Source organism: Pelmatolapia mariae, linkage group LG14 (assembly GCF_036321145.2).
Source record: "Pelmatolapia mariae isolate MD_Pm_ZW linkage group LG14, Pm_UMD_F_2, whole genome shotgun sequence".
Lineage (NCBI taxonomy): Eukaryota > Metazoa > Chordata > Actinopteri > Cichliformes > Cichlidae > Pelmatolapia > Pelmatolapia mariae.
The window spans coordinates 35,582,640-35,608,999 of record NC_086239.1 but is presented as its reverse complement, the minus strand read 5'-3'; the positions used below and the strand labels follow the sequence as shown (position 1 = coordinate 35,608,999).

General features: G+C 43.9%; 3 protein-coding genes across 4 annotated transcripts in view; 1 reads left to right on the top strand and 2 right to left on the bottom strand.

The window, feature by feature from the left end:
- Window positions 1-2,835, top strand: part of capn5a (calpain 5a) — a 30,352-nt gene extending 27,517 nt beyond the window's left edge. The window contains exons 8-13 of the mRNA XM_063493139.1: window positions 10-205; window positions 291-413; window positions 553-749; window positions 1,077-1,198; window positions 1,556-1,692; window positions 1,779-2,835. Coding sequence (XP_063349209.1) covers window positions 10-205; window positions 291-413; window positions 553-749; window positions 1,077-1,198; window positions 1,556-1,692; window positions 1,779-1,955 — 952 coding nt within the window. The 3' untranslated portion in view covers window positions 1,956-2,835. The remainder of the gene's footprint in view (window positions 1-9; window positions 206-290; window positions 414-552; window positions 750-1,076; window positions 1,199-1,555; window positions 1,693-1,778) is intronic.
- Window positions 1-26,360, bottom strand: part of LOC135933758 (uncharacterized) — a 375,148-nt gene that overhangs the window by 150,902 nt on the left and 197,886 nt on the right. The gene's annotated exons all lie outside the window — the stretch shown is intronic.
- rsf1a (remodeling and spacing factor 1a) lies at window positions 5,893-22,760 on the bottom strand. Of its 2 annotated transcripts, XR_010573933.1 has the most exons (19): window positions 22,506-22,760; window positions 18,587-18,678; window positions 18,378-18,470; window positions 18,087-18,292; window positions 17,875-17,999; window positions 17,317-17,424; window positions 15,663-16,986; window positions 15,328-15,529; window positions 15,022-15,234; window positions 14,176-14,280; window positions 13,091-13,170; window positions 12,947-12,995; window positions 12,489-12,595; window positions 12,025-12,089; window positions 11,455-11,629; window positions 11,143-11,375; window positions 10,273-10,470; window positions 8,997-10,024; window positions 5,893-7,476 (listed from the first exon to the last, which is right to left on the bottom strand). XR_010573933.1 is itself a non-coding variant. In XM_065471939.1 (18 exons), exons 1-18 carry the CDS (start codon window positions 22,657-22,659, stop codon window positions 9,261-9,263), a joined length of 4,293 nt encoding a protein of 1,430 aa, XP_065328011.1. In that variant the 5' UTR covers window positions 22,660-22,760; the 3' UTR covers window positions 8,958-9,260. The 2 variants fall into 2 exon arrangements, 1 of the variants encoding a protein (XP_065328011.1); XM_065471939.1 differs by lacking the exon at window positions 5,893-7,476 and having other exon boundaries at window positions 8,958-10,024.

The following is a 26,360-nucleotide window of genomic DNA, read 5'->3' as shown; positions in this document are numbered from 1 at the left end:
CTCCTGCAGGATGACATTTGATGACTTCATCGCCAACTTCACAGACCTCATCCTGTGCCGTCTCATCAACACATCGTACCTGAGTTTACACAAGACCTGGGAGGAGGCGGTGATGCGGGGCTCCTGGCACCGCCACGACGACCCGCTGCTCAACCGAGCTGGGGGCTGCACCAACAACAAGCACTCCTTCCTCCAGAACCCGCAGGTGTCTCATTTGTTCAGAGTTTCAGGTTAAAATTCATCCTGTGCGTTTGCGTGACGGTGTGCGTGTTCGTTTCTGTGCATCACAGTACGTGTTTGACGTGAAGAAGCCGGAGGATGAGGTGCTGATCTGTCTGCAGCAGAAGGATCGCAGGGCCACTCTGAGAGGGGGGCGAGGAGAAAACCTGGCGATCGGCTTCGACATACACAAGGTCAGATATTCATGGGCGTTGTTATAAAATCTCCAGGTTGTTTGTATTTAAAGACCTGATTAAAGGACGGCTGTATTGGATTCAGTTATTTAAACTGAAAAGCTCACTGGAGTGAAAACTTCTGCTGCTTCCTGTTCAGGTGGAGTTAAACAGGACGTACCGAATGCACGTGACCCAGCAGAAGGTTGGCGGCAGCATCTACATCAACTCGAGGTCTGTCTTCCTGCGCATCGACCTCAAAGAGGGCCGCTACGTCATCATACCCACGACCTTCGACCCCGGCCTGGAGGGAGACTTCCTGCTCCGCGTCTTCACCGATGTCACCTCAGACTGCAAGTACGCGGCACACGTGGTTTACCTCGCCATTTTCAGAAATTTTCTTCTGTTTCTATTAATGCAGGCGAACAGTAAAGACGGCGGACGGTCTCCCTGCTGCAGTTTCAGGGGAAAATAAACTTTTGTTTTCCATTAAATCCATCAAAAATGCTGGGAACTGAGAGTGAGGGGAGATCTTTGGGCTTCCTCTCAGTTCAGACACACAGCCAATAAAGACTTTATGAAAACAACAACACATGAAAAGCATTAATTATCATTCTGTGTGTACTCAGCGCTGCACATTTAAACACTGAACCACAGAAATGGATCTTCCTGTCTGTCCTGCAGGGAGCTGACTGTGGACGAGCCCCGGAAGACCTGCTGGTCGGGGATGTGTGGCTATCCCTCTCTGGTCACTCAGGTCCACATACTGCAGGCCGACGGACTCGCTGCACAGGACTCAGACGGAGGTAAATGTTTCTGTTCTTCACAGGAAACCTGCCTTACACCTTAAAGACTGTATATAAAAGACGGACGTAACCACTGTGATCCACTCGGGCATGTTTGTTTGGCTTTGTGAGAACGATTTGGGGCATTAGACTTTTACCCCAGATCACGGCCTGATGATTAATCAGCTTTTGAATTCAGTGGCTTCCAATCATAAAACCGGAAAACTCAGAATAAAGCGGTTAAAAGTCCTGTTATAAATAAATGTTTAAAGTGTGGTGAGACCTGTATGCGATGCGTTTAGGGGACATCTGTAAATTGTAGCCCAGAAACATCATGAAGTGTCCACTGAAGTGTTGATAACTCAACTGTCTCTCCAGCATCGGATCCTTACGTGATCATTCGCTGCGAAGGACAGAAGGTCTGCTCGCCGGTCTATAAAAACACGTGCAGTCCCGTCTTCGACACCAAGGGGCTCTTCTACAGGAAGAAAGCCAACCAGCCAATCAGCATCGAGGTTTGTGACACACGGAAGTGTGTGTGTGTGTGTGTGTGTGTGTGTGCATTTAAAGCGCTGACCTTCTGTCTCTCTCTGTCTCTCAGATCTACAACAACAACGTGCTGAAGGACTCCTTCCTGGGTCAGGTGACGCTGCCCGCCGAACAGGGAGAAATAAAGAAAACGTTCCACCTGAAGGACAAGGGCGATCGCCGTGACAACGACCTCTCTGGTACCATCACTGTTGCGATATTGACGAGCTCGATACTCACCGGTATCTAAGATTTGGAGCCGGGAAACATTTCTGAAGTTCCACAACGCCCGGAAATGTCTCACAGAGCACCTACGCTGGGTGTATCCATAGACTGTAAGTAAAAGATGGATGCAGCTAACGAAATGATATTTCTCAGCAGCATGATCTCATCTACTCAGCCTGCATTTTTGTAGTCCATTTTAAGGATGTTGTAGTCCTTGAAACAGGCAGCAGAGAAAAATCGAATTCCTTTGAATCCTCCACATCTTTCCTTCTTTTGCCTCCTTCATGAAAAAACCACAGGAGGGAATTTTTGGAATCTAACAGTGGCCAAAAGTGTTTTGAAAAAATCAAAATACCCACTTCAAAAAGTTTCAACTCGAGGCTTCAGAAACCGGTCACGGCAAATCAATGGATAACATGGCTGTGGCTGCTGCCATCTTTCTTATACAGTCTATGGAATATCCTTAAAACGTCAACGAATTTGATTGTAAAAATTTGTTTACACTTTCACAGGTTTTTTTTCCCCCCAGATTTAACTTTCTGTCAGCAGCTTCTCTATGTCAGTTTTTATTAGACAGTTTAATGTGTTTTATCTTTAATTTTCACGTGTTCATTCCTGACGGCCGAGGTGAACTCTGGTCGCGTGCTCTCGCTCGTTATGAAGCTAATACTGTTTACAGGTCACCCTCACAGACGGCTCTGTGTTTGTTATTCATGTCAGAAACATGCCAAAGATTTTAAAATCTGCCACTTCATTATTTGTACCAGACAGGAGACATGTTCAGACGTGTGATGCCTACACCTGCGGCAGGTTTGTGCCGCCTGCTGTCATCTCTTTGTAAAACTGTCTCAGAGTCACTTTAATCTTAGTTAAATATAATAAAGATTTTTTGTCATGTTTTATAATAGATTCAATTTAATCTCAGTGCTTGCTTTGCACTTCGTTATAACGCCTCCCTAGTTATCACGACCCTGAGTTGGAGAGCAAGGTCTCAGAAGGTTCTGGAAGTTCAGCTCAGTATTTTTAGGGTTTCTTATTAAAGTGCTCAGTGAGTGTAGATCACTCGGTAACACTAAAATGACCACTTTGTCCATCTTTGACTTGATGTGTGTTGACCTGTGGATGAGCTGTGTGCTCACAAACCCGCTGAGACCACTGAGTGAGGGGACAGCTGCATTCTTTCTAATGGCCAGCAGAGGGCAGCAACTCTCTTGTGAGAATGCAGCCCTGCTTGAGTTCATGGTGCCAGTTATTTGTTTATTTTGTGATATACGGCCAGTATTAGGGGGGAAAAAAAGCAGAATAAACACGGTGTGCAGGTGTGCAGTAGGCTTTCTGATTACTGCAGAAGTCATAATCACAATTATTTTAGCCTTTAATCTTAATTTTTGAACATGACTGAAGATCTGGGCTCCTGTGGTAAACTTTGGTCCAGGTCTTGCTACACTCTTTACTCTGGGTGTAGTTCATATAGTCAAACTTTCTATTACTCCTATTTATATTACTCCTTCTGGCCTACAGTCATCGTGTAGTGTCTGACACCAACATTGTCCTACAAGATGATTAGTTATCAACAAACGTGCACTTCTTCAGATCGAGATCATCTTGTGTACTTTTACAGTTTTTTGCTTTCAACTTTAAATCAAATCCAGATGAACCCAAGTGAAATGAAAAGGAGGTGAAGGGGGCACAGGGTCATTTGGCAGGGAATGACCTTGTTGACCGTTGGCCATCATCTTGAAGTGAACTAAGTTAGTGTAAGCTTTTATGGAGCTTACCACTTTAAAGGAAAGGGGTGTGTTCAATTTATAACAGGATAAAAGGAGATCTTTGAGTAGATGAACGGCTCGATTATTCTGGTTTCAAGACAGACAATGAAATTCAGTTGCATGTCTGATATCCTGTTTCTCACCTCCACAGATGGGGTTATGTCCATCTTTGATTACAGTCAATCTGTTTCAGTGCTGTTCAGTCTGATGTAATCAGGCCTGTAAGAAGCTTTGTTTCTGTCTTATGTTCAACTCTTGCAGTGTCTGATGGTCGTTTTAAATAAAGTTTACTTTACAAAACTTTCCCTTTGTGTGCTTTGATGGAGGCACTGCACTAAAGTTATGTTTCATAAAAATCCCACAGCCTCACATCAAACTCACTGATCATCACACTCACAAAAGCCAGTTTACCGAGTATGTCCTCAAACTACATTTAAATTCAATATATGTATCTCTACAAAAAAACAACAAATTATCTTGTAAAAGAAGGTTAAAATAACTGATCACTGTCAGCAGTGTTTATGTAGGATTTACTGTGAAATCTTCACGTGATATTTTCAGTTTCAGCTGTTCAAAACCTGCAGCTCCAAATCTCAGTTTAGAAATAAAACCCTGTTTTTGTGTCATGGGATATATCACAGCCACACCTGCTTTCATTTTATGACCCATAATAACGGAAACAAGCATCAGTACCCGGGATGTGTGATCCCTTTCTAATATCTCACTGTAAAGATGTTAAAAGTACATTTTCAATACCATGTGGTTTGATCTGCTGATCAATAATGAACCTTTTTTCCCCTTTAAATCCATTTGCTACCAGGCTCACCATGACCGTCTTGCATTCAGTTGCCTTAAAGTGTTTTCCAGCCCCGGATCTCAAAATGCTGGAAAAATAAAGTGAAATAAGAAGCAGTAAATCTGGACTTTTACTCTGAATATTTCATGAGTTATAAAGTTTTCCTGGCTTGATTAAAATACACCAAACCAGCTGACTGTGAGGAGTTCATCTGGGAAGTGTGGCTGTTTTCACTGGAATGAACACAAACAGGAAAACACGGAAAGCAGAACAGATCCAGGTGAAGGAATGATAATGAGACACGGAGACTGAGTGTTTTCGAGGAGATGCCGGGATGTCGGTTTTAATAACTTAGAAAACATTTATGTTACACCAGTACTACGGTAACAGTACAACAGAGAAATGGAAGGAGCCGCAGTCACATCCAGTTTGAACAGTTTAAACAGCTTCGGCGGCCGACACTCAGCACATCGCGTTCAGTGGAATGATTTCAGACTAGAGGCGTAAAAAGCACATTTTAACCTGCCCTTAATGCTAAACAGGTGAGTGGAGGGTCAGCAGAAGCTTTTACTGACACACGGGACTGAAAATTAATATAAACTCAGATCACTGCAGTTCAGCATGGAGGGGATTTTCCAAAACCCACTTTAAATCCAACACAACATGATAATGAGACAAACCGTCCCGCAACACCTGAACAAGCACAGAAAGTACCTGAAAGAATATTTACCAAGAGCGCTGGCGGTGAGCTTCGGCCATGAGTGAAGTATTAATGATGCCACTTTGGAGCTTTTAGGGAACAGAGGTTCTCCAGCAGGAAGCTAAGCCTTTTCTGAAGCTCAGGAACACCAATAACAGTAATATCAGCTTTAAAAAGGATTTTAAAAAAGACTAAATAAACCATCTACTCGCGTGTGACAACCTCCCACTGTTTGCATCTTTGTTATCTTCACCTCAGATATTTTGGATTCTTTGACGGTTCATTTAAAAATAAAAATGTTTCAGGCATTTCCCGTCTGATGTATCTGCGTCTGTGCTGTTCAAGAGCATCACTGGACGCTGATTATTCTGTGATGTGTTTAAAGCAGAAAGATCAAATCTTTCTTGAACCTCGAAAGCTTCAGACTTTAACCAAGTAAACTCTGTTCATAAAAAGAAGAACCAACAGGAAACTTTATTTTAAAAACATGAAATCTTTTTGTCTTTCCTTCTGTTTCTACTGCCAGGTCTCTGTAAAGGAACTTTCTGTAAATTCCTGTATTTAAAAATAGTTTCAAACTTTTTTGATTTAACCAAAGCTGAAAGAAAAGAGACACTGTGACTTTGTCTTTTAAAGAGTATCAGTTCAAGGTGAACTGGGGCTGCACTTTCATGTAATGCCACTTTTATGCCACAAGTGAGTAAGCGGAACCTTTATTTAACCAGGCAAGTCATTAAAAACAACTTATTTACAACGAAGGCCTGCGGGAGTCAAGTGGACACAGTGGTTTAAAAAAACAAAAAAAAACAACAAACAGAAGCACACGTCTGAAAACATCTCAACACAACTGCCAGTAAAACACTGCCCCCTGCTGGTGAAGTTCAGTTACATGTAGCAGAGGGTCATTACAAAAAGCACCTTTAAAAGGTGCCGTTTGTAAAACTGTCAGTTTAAAAACACTAATAAAAGTTAACAGCACAACGTAAAGATGTAACAGCTGCGACGTTAGCTTTGTTTTCAGCACGATCGCTCCTGCCTCTGACTGTAACGTCCAACCTGACAAGAAGTAGCTCTGCTCAGACAGCCGACTTATTTTCTGTGAGTCAGTATTAACGCTCAGGTTTGTGTTTATCATGATGGAAGCGGACTCAGTGGCCTGTGTAGTTTTTACACATCACACCTTAAAAAATATTTGAAGCTGAAATCATGAAATCATCCAATCAGAACCGAATCATCAGGGCTGAATTTATCAAACCACTTAATGAGAAATGTTGGACTGTATAATGGATAATCTGTATAATGTTACAGAGAGAGGATATCCCTAATATGGTCATCTGTGGCAGAGATGCCCCACCCATCCACTATTCACGATGGGCAGCCAATCAGAAGAAACTTAAAGTGGGCGGGGCAAAAACAGCTCATTTCAGATAGAGGATGTACTGGAGCTGAACTGAGCCCCACTGCTCTGAATCATGCAGAACAGGCCCGCTGTGAACCATCAGCCATTTATATAAGGTCTCAAAGCAGATTCATCGTGATGGCTGTGAGAAAACGATAATATACTAATGCATAAAAAAAAAAAAAAAAAAAAAAAAAAAAAACCCATGTTGACTGGGTTTGTACTTTTCCATGTATTTCCTCCTGTTGATATAATTATGCATTATAACCATATTACACCAAATTATATTTAGTATTTGAGTAAAATTAAATGATTTTAAAGAATCCAAAAACAGCTGCTCTAAACGTTTTTACACCTCTAAGAGCATTTTGAGGTTAATTCTGAGTAGTTTGATAAACGCAGGCCTGAAGTTTAATCATCATCTGAACTCTAAATCCTGTTTTAAAGTAAAACTTTTCAGTGCCAAAAAAACAGTCTCGGTAAGGTCAGCGGAAATGTTTGAGTCCAACTTTTAAAGGTGAGCTTGGTGGAAATTTAAAGATAAATGGAGCCTCTCTTCATTAACAGCAGGTTAAAGCCCTGACAGTGATTCGACTGTGTGCGACGGTCAAACAGAAGCTGATGGAACAAAACTCTGATTAGTGATCGGTGTTTGTTTTCCTCCCCTGAGCCTCGGTCAGAAATAAAGATTTGTTCCTTCTTAAAACAAGGCGTTCAAACTGTTAACACGCTCCGGCGATGCGGGGCGGGACTGAGCCGTGAGACGGGGTTTTACTGGTGAACGGGCTCCACGCTGCTCTGATGGAACTCAGCTGCGGAAACAAAAACCGCTGGACGCCGGTCGATCTGCAGGTCGCTCGCAGCAGCATCTCTCCTCCTCTCCTTCGTATAGAAAATATAACACTATATTTTACAAGAGGACTAAGAGAACAGAACGTCTATTATCTTACAAGGAACAGGCAGAGTATGTACAGCGGACGCGCCGGCACGAGGACGAGAGGAAGCCAGACACTTTGGATCTGAAGCGGTGACGTGGAGACGGAGCTCGCTACAGATTCAGAGTCTATATTTACAACGACTTCTAAAAAACTTTTCAGCGCCAGGACCTCCGTACAATTAAAAAAGATCCAGGATCGGTTAAACCCGGTAACAGAAATCTGATTTATTTGGTTCCTCAAAGCCGGGATTAGCACAGTCAGTGTTCACAGACAGCACGAACAGTTTAAGGTAACACAAAATGAAACTGCAGACGTTCCCTCTGCAGTCATAAACTCTCACATTAGGACAAAAGTCAACTTTTTTTCTGTTGAGCTTTTAACAAACAGATCACAGAGCAGGTGATGCTTTGTGACCTTTAACCCTGGGAGCTCTCCGTCACCCTAACCTCAGGACTTTTTAAAAAATCCTCCCAAATCGCAGCAGTTGGAGGACAAAATCATCACTCTCACTGTCGTGCAAAAACTCAGTTTGTACTGAGAGATGTCTTTTTTTGCTGGGTTAGAATGAGGCTCATGACTGAGGCCTGGCAGGTAAAAGCAAGGAAGAGGAAGGAGGTGAAAATATAAATTAGCTGATTATAGAGGGCGATGAAGGACGGCAGCCGGAGCAGCGTCATTCATAACTGTTTAAGGACCTTTTTCTTTCCTATAAATCTGTGCAAATTAATTCACTGACTGGAGTGAATGATTCAATCGGGAACCCTGAAGGATCGAGACAATCGACCAATCACAGCCGATGTCATTTATTGTCGGTTACACTGAATGTGTAGACGTGTAGGTCTGACCTTTGAGCTGCTTTGAAGAACCAAAATATCTGCGATCTCTGTGGAGCACAAACTGTTTAATCCGCCTTTCAGTTTTATCTGAAAGTGTCAGTTTCATGGACCAGCTGCAGGCTCTAATTATTTTTATCTCAAATTATTACATTTTTTGGGTGATAACAGGCAGTTTTTTTTCAGTAGTGGTGTTTCATTTTTAAATGTCAATATTTAATTTCTAACTTAATTAGAAATTTGAAAAGTTACATTTATTTAGTGTAATTAACTTCACGTCGTCCACCTGCAGTTCCTTCGTAGCCCACTGTGGGTCTGCATCCCACACTGAGAATCACTGTTTTATAAAATATCATTAAATAATCATTAACCACAGTTTTCTAAATCCTAATATTTATATATAAAAGTTTTGTCCAAGCGACACTTCAAACCCCCAAATATTCAGCCTCGAGAGAGTTTTCTCCGACCGTCACCTGATCCAAAGTGCTCGCTTTGATGCCCACGCCCTCCGCAGTGCCGGCTCATTAAGTGCTATGAGAATGATGAAGTGCTTTAAGATGAAATACACGACAGACGAACCGCCCCCCCCCCCCCCCCCCCCCCCCATCAGCTGTGATGATGTCACACGGACCTGTCGGGTGGACGGTGAGGTGGAGCCATCCTGCTGCCGGGAGGCGTCAGCTCCGCCTGCCAGCCCGTTATAAAAATGGGTAACCGTGAGTTTCTGTTCCAGCGTGTAACTGTGACTGTGATAAATGCGCTCTAACACAACACGACGGCGAGGAAGAAGAGTGAGGAACGTGAGTCAGAGTGAGATCCGGGCAGTGGGCGAGAGGCTTGGCGACGAAAAGAAAAAGTGGAACAAAGAAGCGAGCGTTGTGCACGCACACAGCCATCATGACTGCAGACTGTTCTGGACAGAGTCTCGGGAGTCCCTCTGTTCCTCCTCCTCTCCCTCCCCCTCCTCCGGATGTGAGGGACCGTTGTGCCTGCCCTGCCTGCCCGACCCTGCAGCGTCTCTGGGCTCTGGGCCTCTGGAGGTCCGATGTCCGTTTGGCGGAGACAGGCTGCGGCCCCTCCCCTTTTCCTGAGCGTCGCTGTCAGCTCTCCTCTCCCCCGAAGATCTTTTGGTCACCGTCTTCTGTCTCCCATCCTCGTCTTCCTCGTCGTCCTCGTCCTCCTCTTCATCGTCATCTGAGTCGATGCGGTTCAGTCTTTTGCGGACCGGACGATCCTCCTCTGATGATGACTCAGAATACGAGTCGTCGTCCTCCTCGCCCTCCTCCTCCTCCTCGTCCGTCGAAGGCCGCCGTTTCTTCAGCATCTGGGCGAGCCGTTTGCGCCGCTGCTGCAACAGGATCTCTCTCCTCTTCCCCCTCCCCATCTTCTCCAGATCCTCCTCTTCCTCTCTGTGTGTTCTCTTTAACCTCCTCCGCTTGTCTCTCTCCTCCTCGGCCTCCTCTTCCTCCTGCAGTCTCCTCTTCAGCCGCCTCCCTCTCTCTCCCTCGTCCTCTTCGTACCTCCTCCTCCTCTTGTCTCTCGTCCTCCTTGTCCGGAAGTCTTCCTCGTGTCTCCTCCTCCTGTTCACCCTCCTCCTCTGGTCATCCTCCTCCTCGTCTTCATAATCGTCCTCCTCTGAATCTCTGGAAGAAGCCGACACTGAAGGAAAAAAAGAAAGAAAAAGTCATTATGAACAAAAATCAATGAATCCTAAAATCAACAAAAGGTAAACATTTGCTTATTGATAGTTATGATACTACCACCTGCTGACTTACTGATGGATAAAGTAAGATATATGAAATTTTTTCACCATTATGGAGATAAATCTGGAAAATAACGAGCAGATTTCTCCTTAAGGGCGACTGAGCTGATTAAAACTCGTCCTTTACGCTCTGATGGTGACTGACCGTCGCTGTAGTCGCTGGAGAGACGCTCCTTGCGAGGCCTGCCGTGGCGCTTCACCTTGTCCTTGTTGGCGGAGGCTCGCGAGTCGTCCGACGACTCCGACGTTTCACGGTAGTTGACTTGCTGGCGCTGGCCCCGCCTCAGGCCCCGCCTTTTTTTGTCACTGTTGCTGTCCGTCATGTCGCTGAACTGATCCGAGTCTGAGAGACCAACAACCAACAAGTGAACTAGTTATCAGTCAGCACTGAGACACCTTTCCATCTGTCTCCCTCTCATTCACACACATGTATTCTGTTCCTATCTGAACCTCCACCTCCCCAGCTCTCCCTGCAGAGCACAGTCCACAGAAACTCCTGCCTGACCTCATCCGTCAGCGAACTACTCAGAGCCGACCCCTGATGTAATCCCACCTCCACCTTTAAACCATCCGTTGCTCCCACTGCACACCTGACCACTGCCTCTCTGTACTTGTATGTTCTGCATCACCCTCACTTCGCTCCTGACTTCCTCATGCAGCAGCACAGCTTCTCTCCATCATCTGTTTTCTCCAGATCCACAAAGACACAGCACAGCTACTTCTGAGCTTCTCTAAACTTCTCCATCAACACCCTGAAAGCAAACATCACATCTGCAGAGCTCTTTCTCAGCATGAAGCCAAACTGCTGCTCACTGCCTGCCATCTGTCTCACATCTTCCCTGTTGTTAAAAGTCCAGGACTCCAGGATTGTGTTAAATGTGTCGTTATAATTAACTATATTTATAGTTTTCTGATAATTCTCTTAATATTTATTTAATCTACTGTTGAACTTCTTTATTCAACTAAATACACACAACTCAGTCTGTAATAAAATCAATCAATCTTGCCGTCTCACCCATCTCTTCCTCGCTTTCCTCCTCTTCCTCGTCGGAGGAGCGTCTCCGCCGCCGTCTCAGCCGCTTCCTGCCCCGCCCACGGCTCCTGCCGGGTCTGTGTTTAGCCACTCCTCTCAGCGCCCGTCTGGGGCGAGTTCTGCTATCCCAGCTGCCGGCATCACTGCCCGCGTCTTCGTCTTCCTCCTCTTCATCGTCGTCTGCTCCGGATGCGCCGAAATCTTCGTCCTCTGAGCTGTTGAGAGGAAGAGGGGGAGAAATAAGCCGGCAAAGAAGACATGAGCGAGAAATCTGGAGAGAACCCGCTGTGTCACCTGTTGCTGAGCATGAACTCGTCTTCGCTCTCCGCCGCTGTGCTGTCGCTCTCCAGGTCGTTCAGTCTCCGCTTCTTCCTGTTCCGTGCAGCGTGAGTCTGGCTTCTGATTGGCCGCTGACTCTCCTTCCCGTCCTCTGAAAGGCTGGTGGGGAGGTCTTTGCCCCGCCCCGCTCCTGAAGCGAGAATAATGCACATGAGTGCTGAAAAAGTCGACTTTGGGTGAAAGTAAATGAAAGCAGACAGGATGTTCTCATTTATTTCATCTGTTCATCCTCAGTGCAGCCCCTCAGCTCTTCCTGTCTCAAACAAGCTCCTCCCTCTTTAAAACTGCTTTTTTATTATTGGCTGCCCCTCATAAACTGCCAGACATGCAGTCTGAAGTATTTGTACATACAGTGATTAAAATAATCCAAAATTTGAAAGTCAAAAGAATAAAACTGTGCTGTATGTATGAATGTAAAAGAGAATAACATTCATATGAAGACACTTTGATATATAAACCATGTGAATGAGTATTTAACTGGGATCTAAAAGAAGGCCTTACTGGGCCTGTAGTTCCTCCACTCACCTCCACAGAGGTCCCTGAAGTCCTCCTCTATGGCCTCATCAATGGCATCATCAAAGTCATCAAACCTGGAACAAAACAGCTGATTGAAGCCTCTTTCTGTCATTTCACTTTTTTTCCCACGTGTGCAGGTCATTAAATTATCCTGCAGGCAGCAGGTGGCTTGCAGAGGTCAGCAGCCAGAAGCATTACCCTTCCACCCATCACCAGAACTCACAGACACACACGAAGGTGTCGTCTTCATGGCTTCTGCTCATTGGAACGATACATAAATACAGCCACCATATTGCCTCCCAATTAATGTAAATCAATGACGGCAGAATTTTCAACCTGTTTTTGTTGACAAACTGAACTAAAAGTAGTTGTAGGATTTTCTACGTTTTTTTTTTTAATATTATACTTGAAAAACTGAGAGTCAACTGTAAAAACCTCCTCCAGCACCTTTAACACCCCCAGGCCACACCCACCTGTAGCTGATGTGCTTCCTGGTCCTGGTTGATCGTCTTCCGAGGTTTTTGCTCTGTTTGGAATCCTTCTTCTTCGCAGACTTCTCCTCTTCCTCCTCATCTCCCTCCTAGGACACCACACAACGTTCTTTTAAATGCTCCACAGTAAAATCTAAACTTCTACAGAATTAAGATGCAGAAGATGAAATGCAGTGTTTATGTGAAAGCAGGAGAAAATAGCGACACTGGGACTAGAAGCAGTGTTTTTGCATGTTGCCTGTGCCTTACATACCTTAGTAACAGCTTTGATTTTTACATTTGTCTTTTTGGCACGTTTGATTTTTTTTTTCAAACATTTCAGTGATGAGAAAAATTCTAACAAATGCAGATATTTAATTTCCATAGTGGGAGGAAAAAAGAAGGGGGCGGAGCATCATTCCAATGAAATGATGAAGAGGCCGTGCTCTTCATGTACTCACAGGGATGATGTTCTCCACGCTGATTCCTACGTACACCAGCCGTTCCCTCCTGACAGATAAGAACAGAGAAGCTGTGTCAAATTTGTTAACCGGTATGCTGATCACAGCATTTTCATCCAGACGTGTGTGTGTGTGTGTGTTTACCTTCTCTCTGCTCTCTCCTTTTTCTTCAGAGCGCTGTCCAGATTCTGCAGTTGTTCCTCCAGTTTCTCACACAGCAATTTCTGAACAGAGGAAAAACAAACCACCGCAGCCGTGTCACTCTGTGATCTATAAATTATACACTGATGTCGACTCATCGTCCTCACCTCCCTCTTAAACGGTTTACACAGTAAGCCAAGCAGATGGGCTGATCTAAATGAAACTACTATGCTTTTACATATTTTCTGGCAAACATACACCATTATGACAGACACTCATAACAAACATGGACCCAGTGTCAAATAAAAAGCTTCAGCCTGCTTTAAATGCTGTGTTCCAGACAGTTTTTTTCTACACTTGGATCTGTAGAATGTCAGCAAACATGGATCCTCCTTATATGGTCATCTCAAGTTCACAGCTCAGGATGTGACCATGGAAGCTCTGTTTACAAGGGCCAGCCAATCGAAACAAAGTCTCAAAGTGGGTGGAGTTAAAAGGGCTTGGGGCCGTTATGATCGCCACATCTGCCGGTGTAAACTGACTGATGCCATTTTAGCCTCTTTATTTCTGTGATCTGCTGCGTTGTGCCGGGTTGAAGACACGAGTGTTAATGACATATCAGTGCAGAAGCTCAGCGAGTCTCAGGTTACAATGAGGGAGATTTCTTTTCTTCCAGTTTTAATTCTTCTCCTCTTTTACAAAAGCTGATCTGGAGCTTTTGTCTGAGTGGCGAACAACACAGTGAGTACTCGCACCCCAGCACTGGTAAACTGGTATGTAGCTGCCACAGTCAGCATACAGAGTGACCAGTGTGGCAGGCATACTGAGGCCCTCAGTGCGAGGATGAATTAAGGAGGATTATTTCAAACTGTGACTCATGCAAAGCTACACTGGAAGGATCCAGGCTTTTGTTAACTGGGAACTTGTTAATGTGGAGTTTATATTCACTCTTCGTGAGCAAGCATCAAGTATCAGTAACAAAACTGCTTCCTCCTGTCAGTGATCTGAACCATAAACAGGACTTTAGGAGTTATATTCTCATCAGCAGACATGATAGAATCGGTCGCTCCTCTCAGTGTCACACTTACATGTTGGCAGGGGGGACAGAACCATTCTCCATCAGGGATCAACATGAGAGGCGGCCGCAGACAGGCAGTGTGGTACCCACTGTCACATGAGTCACACAGCAGGATCTAAGGACGGACACACACACACATTAAAGTCCACACAAACCAGCAGAGATGACAGCTTCTATCATTTATGGTTTTATCCAGAGAAAGTTATCAAACATCTGCTTTGCAGCCTCTGAGTTTCTGTTCGCGTCTCTGTGATTTAGGCATTATTACAGAATTTTTTCAGAGTGCAGCTGGAACTGGTGACAGTTTACAAACAACACAATAAAAAAAATGAAAAGGTTTCAGCAGCGTTTTAGGTTCTGCACAAAACTATATACTCAAAGTAAAGAGACACAGACCCTCAAATAATTTTTAGAAATGACTTTAAGGAAACACGATGCATGATGGTGAAAATGCTCAAGTTGGGGTTTGATAACGGGGCGTCACAAACTAATGAGTGACGTCATTCTGACTACAACCATCTGGTCTGCTGACCACACCCCCATTGACCTGCTTCTAAAACTGCCTCCATCCTCCAAAAAAAACAACAAAAAAAAGTCTTGCAGAAGATTTTGGGATGTTGGATTTCCTCCCACTCAGACTCCTGAGCATTAAGTCAGGATTATACTCCCACACACGTGTGCACACAGACCGCAGACACCTTAAACAAGTACGTCTTCTAGTGTCAGCACAGCCTGGAGGATGAGCTCTCACATTTATGTTCTCATGATGAGTTTAAGTTATGAGGACTAAAGCAGAACTGGGCGCAGTGTCCAGACATCTCTGTATCTGTAAGCACTCACGCGAGCACACACTCACCAGTTCGGGGTGGTTGGGCAGGCCGCAGTGAGTGCAGGCGTCCTCGCTGGGAATCTCCTCGGATTTATACGATTCTTCCTCTGAGTCGCTCCCTCCTTCGCTCTCCTCCTCTCCCCGTTTCCTCCCCCTGTCCTCCACCTCCCCTCCCTCATTAAGTTTGCGCCTCTTTGTGCGTATGTTTGACCACCGGGGGCGCCGGTGCCTTCGTTTACCCTGGAAGTACAGAAAGCCAGAGGGAGAACGAGATGGTCACAGAGACGAAGAAAAAGAGCAACAAGGTAAAAATGACCTGACAGGAACTGTTACCCTTCGCTTCCTTATCTGCTCGACAGGTTCAGTTTTTTTGTCTTTCTTTGCAGCTGAGCTCTGCTCCTCTTCATCCTCTTCATACTCATCCTCCTCCTCTTCTTCCCTCGTTCTGGTGGGTAGTGCATGTTTTTTCTGTGGGTTCTTCTTCTGGCTCTCAGCCACCTTCGAGCTTGGCCTGCAGGTTGGCAAAGCAGATGATCTTCAAGAAAAGAGGTTTAGATGGGATGAATTTATGGTCACAATCAAACCGACTGCAGCTGAGAATAATGGACAAAAATAAACAAACATTACTGTGTAATACCCCAGCTTCGCGGATTTTACTGAACACATACCTGCAGATCCTCGCAGACCTCCTCAGCGGCCTCCCTTCCTCTTGCGTCTCCAGCTCCCTCCCTTTCTCCTCCTCCTTCATCGCCTTCCCCTTCAGCTTGTTTCTCCGGTGGGGAGGAATCTTGATCTTTAGCCTGATTCCTTCCTTCTGGAGCTCAGAGGAGGCTTCCTCCAGCAGTCCCTGCCGCTCCTCCGAGGCCTTTGCCTTTTTCTGCTCTGCTAACCCACCGTTGACGCCCTCCTCCTGGTCGTCCATTTTATCCTGTTGGTCCAGTTTCGAAGGTGAAACAGAGCTTCCCGATTCTGCCTCTGCTTGTCCTAAAGTGCTTTCATTCTTCACTCGGTCGTCTTTTTTTAATCCCTCTGCCACACTGAGCACAGACACCTCCCTGCTCCTCTCCTCCCTCTCATCATCCTGCCCAGTTTTCCTCTCCTTGTCCAGCTGCTCCTCTGTGGTGTTTTTACCCTCATCTTCTGCTGTCTGCCTCTTGGGTTCCTCTGTATTCTGAGACAGCGAGGAGATGCCAACAGAGTCCATTTTTGTGGGTGTCGGAGCCTCCGTTAGTGCATGAGGAGGAAGAGGAGGAGGGTGAGGAGAAGAAGTGGCAGCTCCCGCTGGCGTCTCCTCTTCTGTAAGGCCCTTCCTCACCAACACTGACTGCCGGCTCCCTTCACGTTGTTCCTCCACTGCTCTCGAGTCCCGGAGGTCTGAATTTGGCCCGTTTTGTTCCTGCTGCTCGGCGCCGGGCGCTCTGTGAAGCTCAGATGGGCTGCGGATGACTCCTACGTGACCCACCACCTGACCTACTACCCCATTTTGCCCATCTTTGTGCGGCAGGAGCGAAGCTCTTCCATTGGTGAGTTCCAGCCTTGATGCGCTGACGACCAGATGCGGCTGCGAGGCAGCTGAACCACCAGGGGGCACTAATGAGTTAGACAGCTTGGCCTCCCTTCCGTGACCGTCCTTGGCGTGGATCACTGACGGGTTACAGACAATAATACTGCTGCTGTTGGTCTTGTTCAGGTGATTGCTGTGGAAGCTTTCTGCGAGCTTGAGCTCCCTCTTCTTCAGTGGTATCTTGGCCTGCTGGCTGCTCCTGACGACCGCTCGCTCCGCTTCCTCTTCCTGTTTAGCCACAGGCGCCATGACAACAGACACTGTGTTCCTGGGGGCGTCAGCGTCCCTCGATTCTGATTTGATGACTGTGGTGATGGTGCTCACGCGGTTATCAAAGACAGACGGTTTGAGGAGCGTCTTCTCCTCCTTCACCTCAGCATCAGCGTTTTCCTGCTTGATGGGCGGCGGTGTGAGCTCCTCCTTCACCTCTGCAGGAAGAAAAAAGATTTTAAAGATGCACGCAGTTAGGTTGGTTAGGTAAATTGGTGACTGGCGACCTGTCCAGGGTGCACCCTGTCTCTCGCCCTATGGTAGCTGGGATAGACTCCAGCCTCCCCGCAACCCTGACAAGGATAAGCGGAAGACGATGGATGGATGGATGCAACTCATTTTGATTCTTCAGTCTCTTTCGGGTTGGTCGTATTTTGTTTTGGTCATTTTGTATGTCCTTGTTGGGCATTTAGTGTGTCCTTTTAATGGTTTTGCTAGTTTTGGATAGTGGATGGAAACATGTGAGGCAGTTTCTTTCACCTACATACCTGGCCTGGTTTGTTTTTCTCTGTTTTGAGGGTCAACCTTCTTGCTGTCAGCATGGTCCTCTGAAGTCTTTGAGGCCTCAGGGTTGGTGCTTCTGATCGTCTCATCCCCTGCATCAATATGAAAAAAAAAATACAATAGTTTGAATCAAACATTTGTTTATTATAAAGGACAGAAAAAATGTCAACAATTTGTGCCCGTTAAAATCGCTTCTGTAGGGTCGAATAATAATTGATTTATTTTTTTATGTGGTGAGATACGGGATTTTATACATTTTTAGACTAAGATCAGCCGCTGTGGACTGAGATTATTTGTTTTGACCTGTGTTAGTTGGATTTGAGATTACTCAGTATAATTTCTGCCTCAATGGAAGTTATCGTTTCGCTGTTGTTAAATCAGGAATCTCTCAGGTTTTGGTTGCATCTTTTTTTAGACATAAAGTGTAACCTTCAAGTGGTTTTGTACTCCATTTAAACTATAAGGTTATTACTACCATGCATTTACAAATCCTCTGTGCACTGATGAAAACTCAACTATATAAACTCAATAATCCAGCGTACCAGCTTCTTTCTGTGCAGGGCTGGCACTCCTGGATCCAGCCTGGTTCTGGTCTCGTTCCTGATTGTGGTTTGGATCAACCTGAGCCTTCAGCAGCTCCAGAGCCTCTGCCAGGTCGTTGCGAGTCCTGAGAGGACGGGTGCACATAAGAGTGTAAGCAGAAAGACAAACATGAGACAACCTACATAACTTTAGCCTGAGACAAAAGTACAACCTAACGATGCACTTCCAGGTGGATCCGTCCAGATCGTCCTGCTCCTCCGTGTACAGCCGGATGTTCTGCTCCTGGTCCAGCTGAAGCCAGTACATCAGGCCCTGCCGGTCCCGACCTACAGGCTGCAGACGCATCTTCTCCGGGTCCTCGTCGTTGACCGCCGTCTTGAACTTCAGGTTTTCGTCAAATTGACACTCGCAGAGGTACTGAAGAGTGGAGAACATCAGTGTAGTTAGCGCTTTGTCTGGAGAAGTTTCAGCCTTTTATACAAAGTAAAGTAGGGTGTCATACTTTCAGGATGCTGGACTTGCACTCCATGGACATCTCCTGGTAGCCCTTCTGTTCCAGCTCCCATGCCCAGGTGCTATTCAACTCCTGGCAGACCTACAAGAAACAGTGATTCTGTTAGGATCAAGCTTTCAGTTTTAACTGCGTCCGTTACCCACTGACTGACACGTTACCCTTCCTTCCTGACTCCTGAGCTCATGTCAAGCTCTCACCTTAGCCAGGTATTTTTCCCAGCGGTCAGCAGACACAGACCTCCCCAGTTTCCTGAGCAGCTTCACATGGAGCTCCACGAGGGGTTTAGGAACTGGAAAACACAGACAGGGCGATCAGAAACACAACACAGTTCATCGTAATGTTCCAGAACCAGTGTCAACAAACATTCACCCCACTGAAGTGGCCTCGCTGTGTTATTCTGGTATCTGAACCTGATCTCTCACTTCTCTGTGTGCCATTTCTGAGCTCAGTCACTCACAAACTGTCGGATAGTGCTTACATTCGTATGGCATGTTGACAAATTGTAAAATTATTTTATTTCTCAGCACCCAAAGAAAGCGTTTAACACAAATGTTCCCATTTTTTAGTAAGAGGGTAAAATATGCACTAACCATATCTGGAGAAAAATCCTTTAGACAAATCAAAAGCAAGCATATTTTTAGTTTATGCTAACAGCCAACCACAGCTGAATATCAATCTAAACAGGACCACCTGTAAACTGTGAAAAGACAAAAACAGCTCCTTTGACTGGCATGTACCACTTCAGATTCAGGGGGGGCTTTTTAATTCATTTTTATCAAAAGCTGCGATAAAACCAGGCTCACCCGACCAAATACACTGCTCACTGGGCCGGTTATGATATATGGCAGCTTCATTTTTCTTACCACCACAGAAACTCAGTCCAACTAATAAATGTTTACTGTGTCACAGGTACAAACAAATGAGCAAGGCAGCTACTTAGTCGACTAAATGTTTGATTTTCAGGGAATATTTCAGCCAACTGCCAGCCCATCACATCAGTGAGTTAAAGGCCATAAACTGAGATTCTAAATGAAGCATTATTACAGTTTTATTTCATTAGTCTGAAGAGTGGCTTGGCTCATTTCACTTCAGTCTTTGTCGTTTGAAACTGTTTAGTTTTTATTAATTTCATTCTTTTTTATTATTGTTGTCAGAGCCGTGCTGTATGTTTGTGTCACAGATCCTGCCACCAGTAGGGGGCGCAAGAAAGTTGCAAATAAGGCAGAAGTATTTAATCAGCGAGTTTACCTGAGACAGGTGCTGCAGGAGAGAAAGCACACTTTTTAATTGTGCTGTGCCATTCTTTGAGGTATGCTGAATCACACATTTAAATTTAAAAAAAATAAAAGAATGAAGATAAAGAAGGTAAAGAAGGTAAGCATTAAACTATATTTAAATTATATCTGGATTTAAACTGTGGAAATGCTTCATTCATTTTGGCCATTTCATTTTCATTGCATGCTTAAAAAGATGTCCTGCTGTCACAGTAGGGACCATTTACTTGGTCATTAAAAATATGGTAGAGTATTCTTCAGGGGCTACATTTAACTGGTTTAATCATCATTACATTACAAATAAAAACACACTCTAAAGGCAGACAACTCACAGACATCCCAGACTCAATAAAACTACCAAGACTCAATCTAAGGATGTTTATTTTTCTTTTTTTTTAGCAATTAAATTTTAGTCAACAGTGATGTTGTTGCTCTATGTCAGCGGTACTAAGTTTAATTAGCATGATTTCTGTAGGGAAAATAAAGAGTTTGCTATTACTATCCTGTTGACCTTTATCTTACTCAAATTCAACTTGGATCCTTTTTTAGTGTTAATGATTAATTTTTTTTAAAATGTGGAATGTGAGTACAGTTACCAGGTTTTCCTCTTTCTGTGGAATTCCACACCATTTTTAATCCCCAGGCCCACTTATTACACTTTATTTAACTATACTAATACTTGTACTTATTCACTGACTTGGTTTTAATTTTCTTAGCTGCTGAAACTGAAGAGTTTTCCAGATCTCAAATAAGTAAAATAATCTTTATATTATTATATTGAGACAATGACGGGCTCTAGTTTACAAAAGTCAGGTGAGTCTCAGGAGAAATGTTTGGTGTAAAAAGAGAAGCGCAGATCTGTGTGCATCTCAGCTGAAAAACAGAGATGATCAGCAAAAATAACAGCACACTCACATCACACCATAACGACAAACTTTTGCTTCCATTCATGTCTACTGTGTTTGCTTAGCAAACACGATAAGCATGAATGTTCTTCACATTTCAACACTAAACCTGTAAAATCCATAGTTTGCTTATTTTCTATGTTATAAATACTTTATAGTTAAATATATATTTAAATATAGTTAACTGTGTGTGGCTATAAACATGTTGCTATTAACAGTTTAATATGAACAAATGGTAGGGTAGGTGTAATAACTTCACCTCGTCAGTGAATAATTTGTATTTTTTCCATTTAACTGAATTTGTGAACTTTTAAGAGCACAGTGTCTTTTTGACGTTCTAAGACTGCATTACAAAAATACAAATAACCATATTTTAGCTGCAGTTAAATGCAGTATAACATACTATATTAAATTCTAAAACTACCTCTCAGCACTATTATCGTGTCCCACTTTGCCCCGCAAAAAATATGCTTTGTCTCACATTTAGTTTGTTGGGTTCTGCTTCTGTTAACTGTTTGTGTAGACTAAATTTATTTATAACTTTATTATGATTATATTATTATCATCATTATTGTTATTATTATTTGGGAACTCAGAAAAGAATGGGGATTGGGTCAAATCCAGCCTTAAGACACATTAAACTGGGCTTTATGGAAGTCCTTAAACGCCTGTGACTCGTTGTGTGGTCTACTGTGAGGCTTTTACGCAACTCCAAAATTTGGGGGAAATTCCAGTTTTCTCTGTTGGCACGGTAAACTGACAAAAAAAAACTCCCAGAATCACATTTAGAATTCAGATTAGTAATGGTTATTACTTATTTCAACAAAAATATCAAGGATACATTACTGATGACTACCATGGACATTTTAGTTATGTTTATCTGAACGTTATGGGCTAATTATACGCTAGTAAGCACTAGATCTAACGGTCATTTAAAGTCACCAGCGAATAAGAAGCGATTTACAAAGCTACTCATTCGACAGATATAATCCTGAAATGGTTGTTTATTAAATCCTAACGTGGTGTGTTAAGTGTAGCGTTAAGTATTCTACTTTTATTAAAAGTTGACGAAATAATTGAAGCTAACTAGTTAGCAATGGCTGGAATCTGCGCCTTCTGCGCATGCGTACATTTGACAGCCTTTCACTAACGGCCAAAAAAATAACATCCAGTGTTTTCAGCTAACGTCGCCGCTGTGCGGTGACAGCGGTCTGAAATAGCCACTAAAGCTGTAATACATACACACAAACAGCACCGATAACCTGGACACTGCTGTCAATTCAGCCCGCCTGCCAGTGAGGCAGCCGGTGAAAAATTACACCTGACAGCGCTCCGGAGCGAGCTGGTTGGCTGTGTGTGTGGTCACTGCTGCATCATGGCTCCCACATCAAGTTTAACGTGAGCGGATCAATAGCAACCTCGACACAATCATCGATAACCTGTCACCTGATATCAACTAAAACCCCGCGGGACCCCGGGCCAAATGTCGTGCCCCCGGTCTCTTTCACCTAACTTCAGCACAGAGTCCAAACTGTTAAATTCAGAGCGTCTGCTAGCTCTATGTTAGCACGCCAGTGTTTTCCAGCTGCCCGAACGTTTCCTCGGAAACTGGGGAGTCGGACTCGATTTCTTCGAGGAGAAAAGTGGCTCTAACCGGGACCCGAAAAAACGCCACAGCCGATCTGAGCTGCCTAAACTCTCGGTGTGATGCTGTCCTGCTGGGCCATAGACACACACACAGGCGCACACACTCCAGTTTTCGTCATCTTCATCGCGACCGTGACGACGATGGTGGTGGTGGTGATGGTGGTTGTTGTGGTGGTGTTGGCCCCCTTCTTTGGCTTCAAGTGTCGCAGCTTTCCAGCACTTCTTCGCCCCACCGCCACCACCACCACCACCACCACCAACACCAACACTACCATCAACCGGGCTCTCACCTGTAGTCGTGTCCCGTAGATACCTCTCCATTTGCGGGAAAGTCATCTCGGGCAGATCCAGCGCCGCTCCGTACCGCTCCAGGAACGAGCAGACCTCCGCGAAGCTCGGGCAGAGCGGCGGGCCGGAGCTCCTCAACACCGCCGGAGCAGCCATCTTTCCAGGCGGAGAGAAACAGGAGGGGAGGGCTCGGCTCGCTGCTGGGATGCGACTGTGTGCGAATGAAATGAATGGAGGGAGCGAAGCGTCCACCGGCGTCAGGCTGCACGGAGGGAGAGCGCGGAGCTTCCGGTCCAGACTTTCACAATAAAACACCCAGGTTATAAAACAGAAAAAATATATACTTATCTGAAAGGTTTGAACTTATTCTGTCACAGGGCCAAAATATCAAACACAATTCATAATAAAACCACGTGGAGAATCTAAATAAAATAAAACATGGCACAGAGTTGCTCTGTTACATTAAAAGACACAAAACGAGGAGTTCAGTTAAAAAGAAAATAGCAAATAGGTCAAATAAAGAGATGGATGAATAAAATGTAAATATGATACAACAGGGAGTTTAATAATTAGAAATCTTAACAAATAGAAGCAGATGTGGTATGAGGTGATAGAGATTTCTGCCCCCTGGCAGCAGAGCCGAAGTTTCTCCAGGAAGAGGATTATTCATTTATCATTTATAGCGGTTCATGATCTCAGTGTCTATAGTTTACTAAAACTAAAAAGCAGGAATGAAAAACATTTTTTTTAACTTGCTGAATTTAAAAAGAAAAATGACTGCAGAGAAAATGAAGTGAACCGTAACACCAACAAAAGTATATAAAAGAAAAGTAAATACACAGGAAATGTATTTTGTTTTAGTCTGTGTCAAATTTATCAAACAAAATTAAGCCCGAGAAGGGGGATACATGTGTGTTTGAGACAGATGTGGGTCTCTATTTACATCATCTGTTCCATTCACATCTGGCATCTGACTCATACGCCCCATGTTATGACTGAAGAAATAATAAAACGGAAGAGTGATGAAGTCGCTCCAGAAAGTGACACTAAGCTGAGAAACAGAACAAAACAAAACAAAAAATATATTTAAAAAATACAAAAACAACAACTCATACCCATTTTGATGAACCAGCTTCTTATTTGCACACATTGGGAACATATTGGCCCCTTTATGATCTCAAAGCACCCACACAACCTCTTGATTGCTGTGCTTATTACCAGAAATTATTTTTTCTTTGTTTTTTTGTATGTTTTAAAATCTTAATATGCTTTATTCTGTTTATTTTGCTTTGTTGAATTTCAGATTCCAATAAATTATAATCGTATTATTACTAAATATGTGCATTTAAATTATTATTTTATTATTGTTTACGTTAGTAAGGTCAATGTCTTGATACGTTACATTGTATTGCACTAAGCTATTTAAAAAAATCGGTTTCCTGTGTGGTTTTAGGACTTTTCCACCTTTTGGGATTAATAAAGTGTTAGTTATCAAAAACGTTATATCGATAGTCACTGAAAGAGAGCGGACAGTTGAGGGTTAAGCGGTTTCTTTTTCCCTCCAGCTTCTTGGTTATGTTTTCTAGTCTAACATCCTCCCATTTCCGGCGCATTTGTGCGCATTTCACTGCAACTTGACGCAGCTGGAGAAGTTTGGGAGGACCGCGGAGGGCAGAACGAGAATCCCCAGAATTCATCGCGATAGACCAACATCAACATGACTTCAAAATGGTTTTCGTTCTGACGCCCCAAATATTTCCAGAGCAGAACAGCTCATCTCAGATGGCCACACTTCAGAAGAGGCGCAGGCGCGAACCGGGAGCCTGACGCAGGCACAGGATCCCGGCCGCTCCTCATCACTCTTCTCCACACTTCAGCTTGAAGAGCTGCTTGTTGTTGCGTTTCTATGAATCAGTGTTTTTCCTCTTTGCCACAGAGCTGCTGCATGCTGCGCAGATCCACAGTCACGCCGCCCTGGAGGATGCTCCCTTTACGGGCTTCAATCTGAGCCGGAAATCCCAGCTCACTGTAACACAGGCGCACAGAAACAACAAATCGTGCCGGGGAGGAGGGAAACTCCAGGGTTGATTAAGACTTTTTTAATATCATCATTTCTCTAAATGAATATCGTGACCAAAATAATTAACTTTGCTGACGTTACTGGATACCTAATATAGAAAATTTGTCGAGGAAAAGAAAAAGAAAGGACGACAGGTGGCGGTACAGGTGACACTCAGTCACCCGTGTGTCTCTCTTGTTGGCAAATTAATCGCTCTGAAAGCTGAAGAGCAGCGCACGGAGAGTTTGTGGCCACAGCTCTACAACAGATAGACAAAAAGAGCAATTACACGATTTTTAACACGATATTATAATTTTAACTAGTAAAATAGCAACAACCCAGCATTTAAACTGTGCCACAGCCTTCATCTGAAGGCTCCCTGAGTGCAAACATTTGGGACCAGTCACCCTGTTTGAACACTAATTTTTAAAGTTATGTTCAAGCTACACATGAACCCATCACAAACACACTGAATACCTCCATTCAAAGCACAGACACAGATGAAGGCAATCATGCCAGACTTTTTAAATAGAAAATGGGAAACAAGAGGGAAGTCGAACTCTTTTATTAATATCTTTATACTCAAGAATCAAAGGGATTAAAATAAAACACCAAATTTACTGAATCAAAACACAAGCTGCAAAGATTCAAGCAGAGAAAGTGTGTTTTAATTTAATTCTATTCAATTTTATTTATATAGCTCCAAATCACAACAGCAGTCACCTTAAAGTGCTTTATATTGTAAAGTAGACCCTACAATAATACATACAGAGAAAAACCCAACAATCATATGACCCCCTATGAGCAAGCACTTTGGCAACTGTGGGAAGGAAAAATCTCACTTTTAACAGGAAGAAACCTCCAGCAGAACCAGGCTCAGGGAGGGGCGGGGCCATCTGCTGCGACCGGTTGGGTGAGAAAAGGAAGACGGGATAAAAGGTATGCTGTGTTTTAATGACCGGGCTGCTCTGTGATTAGCTCCTGCGAGGGACCCAAGCAGTGAGGCTCAAGGACGAAAGTGTGGAAGCTAATTAGATTTTAATCAGATAGAAGAGTTATGAGAAAAATTCCCCAAACTATGAAGAAAAGTAGTTGTTAAGTGAACAGGGTTAAAAATGAGGTCAACCAAACACAAAGGAGGGGAAGCTTACACAGCAACTGTATATAAACCTGAACAAACGGACATATTAAATTAACAGATAATAAAACATGTATTCCTTTATATCATATTTATTACAACCAGAACAGGTCTTTTGCAGATCCTCTGCAGTTAACGAGTTCTTTGGAGCTCGGAGAAAACATACAAAGTAAATATGATTGTTTTAATTAAATGTGTGCACTCCTCCTAGAAAACTGAATATATTATATGAAAACCAAAAAATGCCTTTAGTTATATCAGTGTTCAAATAAAAAGTCATAATGGATTCTAAACTGTGTGCAGCAGTAAGTATAGTTTCCTAACATCACGTGCATATAAAGATGTGTGTATATGATTGTGTGTAACAGCAGCAGGAATAAGTTTGGTGCTGAAGTATCTTCACTGTGCTGAGACTCTGCGCTGCCGTCCTGATGCCAGAGGAGAGGTGTTAGTCACTGTTCTGAGAGCAGCAGCATCTCCCAGGTTTCCAGCGGTTTGTGAATGTCTCGTGTAAAGCTTTGTTTCTGGTTTGTGCGCAGTGATGGGTTTGAGCTGACATACTTACTGGGCCAAATTATCCAATGGGAGCCCTGCGTAGGGGCCCACCCAAGAGCTGAGAAACAAGCAAGCAAATAAATGAAGAACTAGAATATTATTTCC

What these genes read in the sequence shown, in the direction of transcription:
- rsf1a (XM_065471939.1), bottom strand. Translation starts at nt 22,659, where the DNA reads ATGGCTGCTCCGGCGGTGTTGAGGAGCTCCGGCCCGCCGCTCTGCCCG. An exon ending in TGCCCAACCACCCCGAACTG is followed by an intron (nt 14,281 to 15,021) that starts GTGAGTGTGTGC and finishes GTCCGTCCTTAG; the next exon opens with ATCCTGCTGTGTGACTCATG. An exon ending in AAGGAGAGAGCAGAGAGAAG is followed by an intron (nt 12,996 to 13,090) that starts GTAAACACACAC and finishes CTTATCTGTCAG; the next exon opens with GAGGGAACGGCTGGTGTACG.